Below are 2,503 nucleotides of genomic sequence, written 5' to 3'. Positions count from 1 at the left end.
TAATTTGGACAAACAGCAGATGTTTTGCATTTTTTGAATCAAAACAAAGCAGCTTTTGGAAGCAAGTGCAAGGAAGAGGCAGACACAGATCAGCAATACTTGCTAAATCCTTGAGTTTTGCTTCATTACAGCTGTAAATAAGATAGTTAATTGCATGGAGGCTTGACGACTTGCAGATGGGCTAACTGTGGAAGAGCCGATGTCAAGCTCTGAAATCTCTTCCACCTGGAATTGCTTAGCTTGTCGGGTAGGGTTATACACCAGATTGGAGCAGGAAACCAACCAAGATGTTTAAGTATCCAGAAGGAAAACAAATGTTCCAGAAACCTCAACAGTTTTACTATATCTTATATTTGTTTTGTCTTTGTTTAAAACAAACTGTGACACAATAAAATGTTTCTCCAACTGCTAATAGTTACCCTTCCAAACTTATACTCCTCTTGAAGCTTCCTTTCCTAAATAATTTCAATTCTTTTAAGGCACAGGAATTTTAGATTTGCCAATCTTTTGCTGAATGAGATTGCTGTATTGCTTTTGTAGTACAGTTTTATGTTTTAGATTTCTCGGCCCAAAGATCACTTGATGTAGTAACAGCAAACTAATGTTGTATAAGGGTTCTTGCTTTATCTATCTTCAAGTTTGTAATGAATGACTGCAGATTAAAAGTTTTGATCAGTGTCTCTAAAAATAAAGTTTATTTTTAGTAACATGATTTCCCTAGTAATTTCAAGGAGGAAATGACCTTATCTGTAAGGCCTGTCTTACATGGAATATAAAGCAGTGAGTTCATGTTTTTCCCTTTGACTTTGTGGTTCATTGTGATGATAGCAAAAGAATAGATGCCACATACGTAACAGATAAAGTAGAGTTAAAAGTGTTGTGTGTCAAGAAAAAAAAAGTAAGTTTGAGGCATAACATTGTTTCTGTTAATAACTTTGTATGTACTTGTTTGTCCTGGCTTCTATAGGGAATGGATATGGAGCCCAGCTTGTATCGTTGCAGTAATGTTGATTGTAAGGATTCACCATTGACCTTTATGGTACAGCTGAGCAACAAATTGATTATGGACATTAGACGTTGCATTAAAAAGTACTATGATGTAAGTATCTGTAATTAGACATTACACACTCAATTTATTGAGGTTTAATAATTGTTATATAGTTTTTGTTGCAGTTGAAAACACAGGAAATTCATAGTAAAATACTACTAATAAAATGTGACACACTATAACTTAAAATTTGTTTACATACATTTATTCATTTATTTATTTAATTTATTTTGTATTTGGGGTGGTACAGGATAATACCTGTATGGAGGTTCTATGACAATTTGAGGGAGTTGGTTCTTTCTCTCTTTCCATCAAATTGATTCTAAGGAATCGGACTTAGGTCATCAGGTTTGGTGGTAAGGCCTTAACCAACTAAGCTATCTCACCTGCTCAAAGTATGAATTTTTACTTTAGTGGTATGGTAAAAACTTTGATTTTTCTCATAAATGTCATATCTCTTTAATTACTGGACTATTAAGATTGAAAGTTTGATTAGTTTTCTGAAGAATTTAAAAGAACTGTCTTTTAAGTTGAAGTACAGTTTGAGATTTCAAAGAGAATAACCCATTTTCATATATGTACAATAAAAATCTCAGAATAATAAGTAAGCTATCTTTGTTTTTATTCTGATTTTTTTGTTTTGTTTTCTGAACACATTTCAGATGAATGCATCTTTTTCTCTTTAAAAATTTAAATTTAAAAAGACTGTACATTTCTCATTTGTCTTTGTGTCATATCATTTGTCATCTAAACAAATTTTCTGTGACTAAAAAATTCACTATACCTTTTAAAAGGCTTTGTTGACAAGCTATAGAGAGAAGCCTTGTCTCTAAAAACAAAACCAAAGCCTGAGTTGGCAAGACATTTAAAAGAGTGTTGGAGTACTATTAGATAAGACCCATGACTTTACTATTCTATACTTTCTACTTAATAATTAAAATGAAACACATGTGAAGTAATTTGAAACATGTTTCACATAGTAAGAAATATAACAATATAAAAATGGATATTAGATCATTAAGATGAAGAATGAGAACACAGAGTCCCAATGTGATTTAGCATGGAATAATTTGTATTTGCCTGTTTTTAAATAATAATTATGACTAAATTTTGGGAAACTCTGCAAAGTTTTAGTGAACAAAGCTGTGCTGGACTTAATGAAGAGCTGGATGGAAGTAAAGGTTATCTATGGGGTCACATTCTACAGTACATGAAACGTTCAGCTCATGAAATGTTAGACCTTTATTTAGCATGAAGAACCCAAATCAGAGCTATTCAGCTTCTCATTTACAGACCTTATTGAGCAAAGTATGATTCTTAACTCTTGGGACGAATCCTGACTTTTCCTTCTGTGTTTAGTCTATCAAAAGCTTCACCATGGAAATGTTAATGCTAAAAGCAATGACTCTAGTTCTTTCTGTAAGAAGGAGCTATCTGTTTTGACTAAGTTGAGAA

General features: G+C 32.4%; 1 protein-coding gene across 1 annotated transcript in view; it reads left to right on the top strand.

The window, feature by feature from the left end:
• Pola1 (DNA polymerase alpha 1, catalytic subunit) overlaps positions 1 to 2,503 on the top strand; it is a 312,053-nt gene that overhangs the window by 155,494 nt on the left and 154,056 nt on the right. Inside the window, exon 34 of the mRNA XM_031364848.1 lies at positions 968 to 1,099. Coding sequence (XP_031220708.1) covers positions 968 to 1,099 — 132 coding nt within the window. The remainder of the gene's footprint in view (positions 1 to 967; positions 1,100 to 2,503) is intronic.

Source organism: Mastomys coucha, chromosome X (genome assembly GCF_008632895.1).
Source record: "Mastomys coucha isolate ucsf_1 chromosome X, UCSF_Mcou_1, whole genome shotgun sequence".
NCBI lineage: Eukaryota > Metazoa > Chordata > Mammalia > Rodentia > Muridae > Mastomys > Mastomys coucha.
The sequence above is the reverse complement of the archived record's forward strand: the minus strand, read 5'-3'. Positions and strand labels throughout refer to the sequence as shown.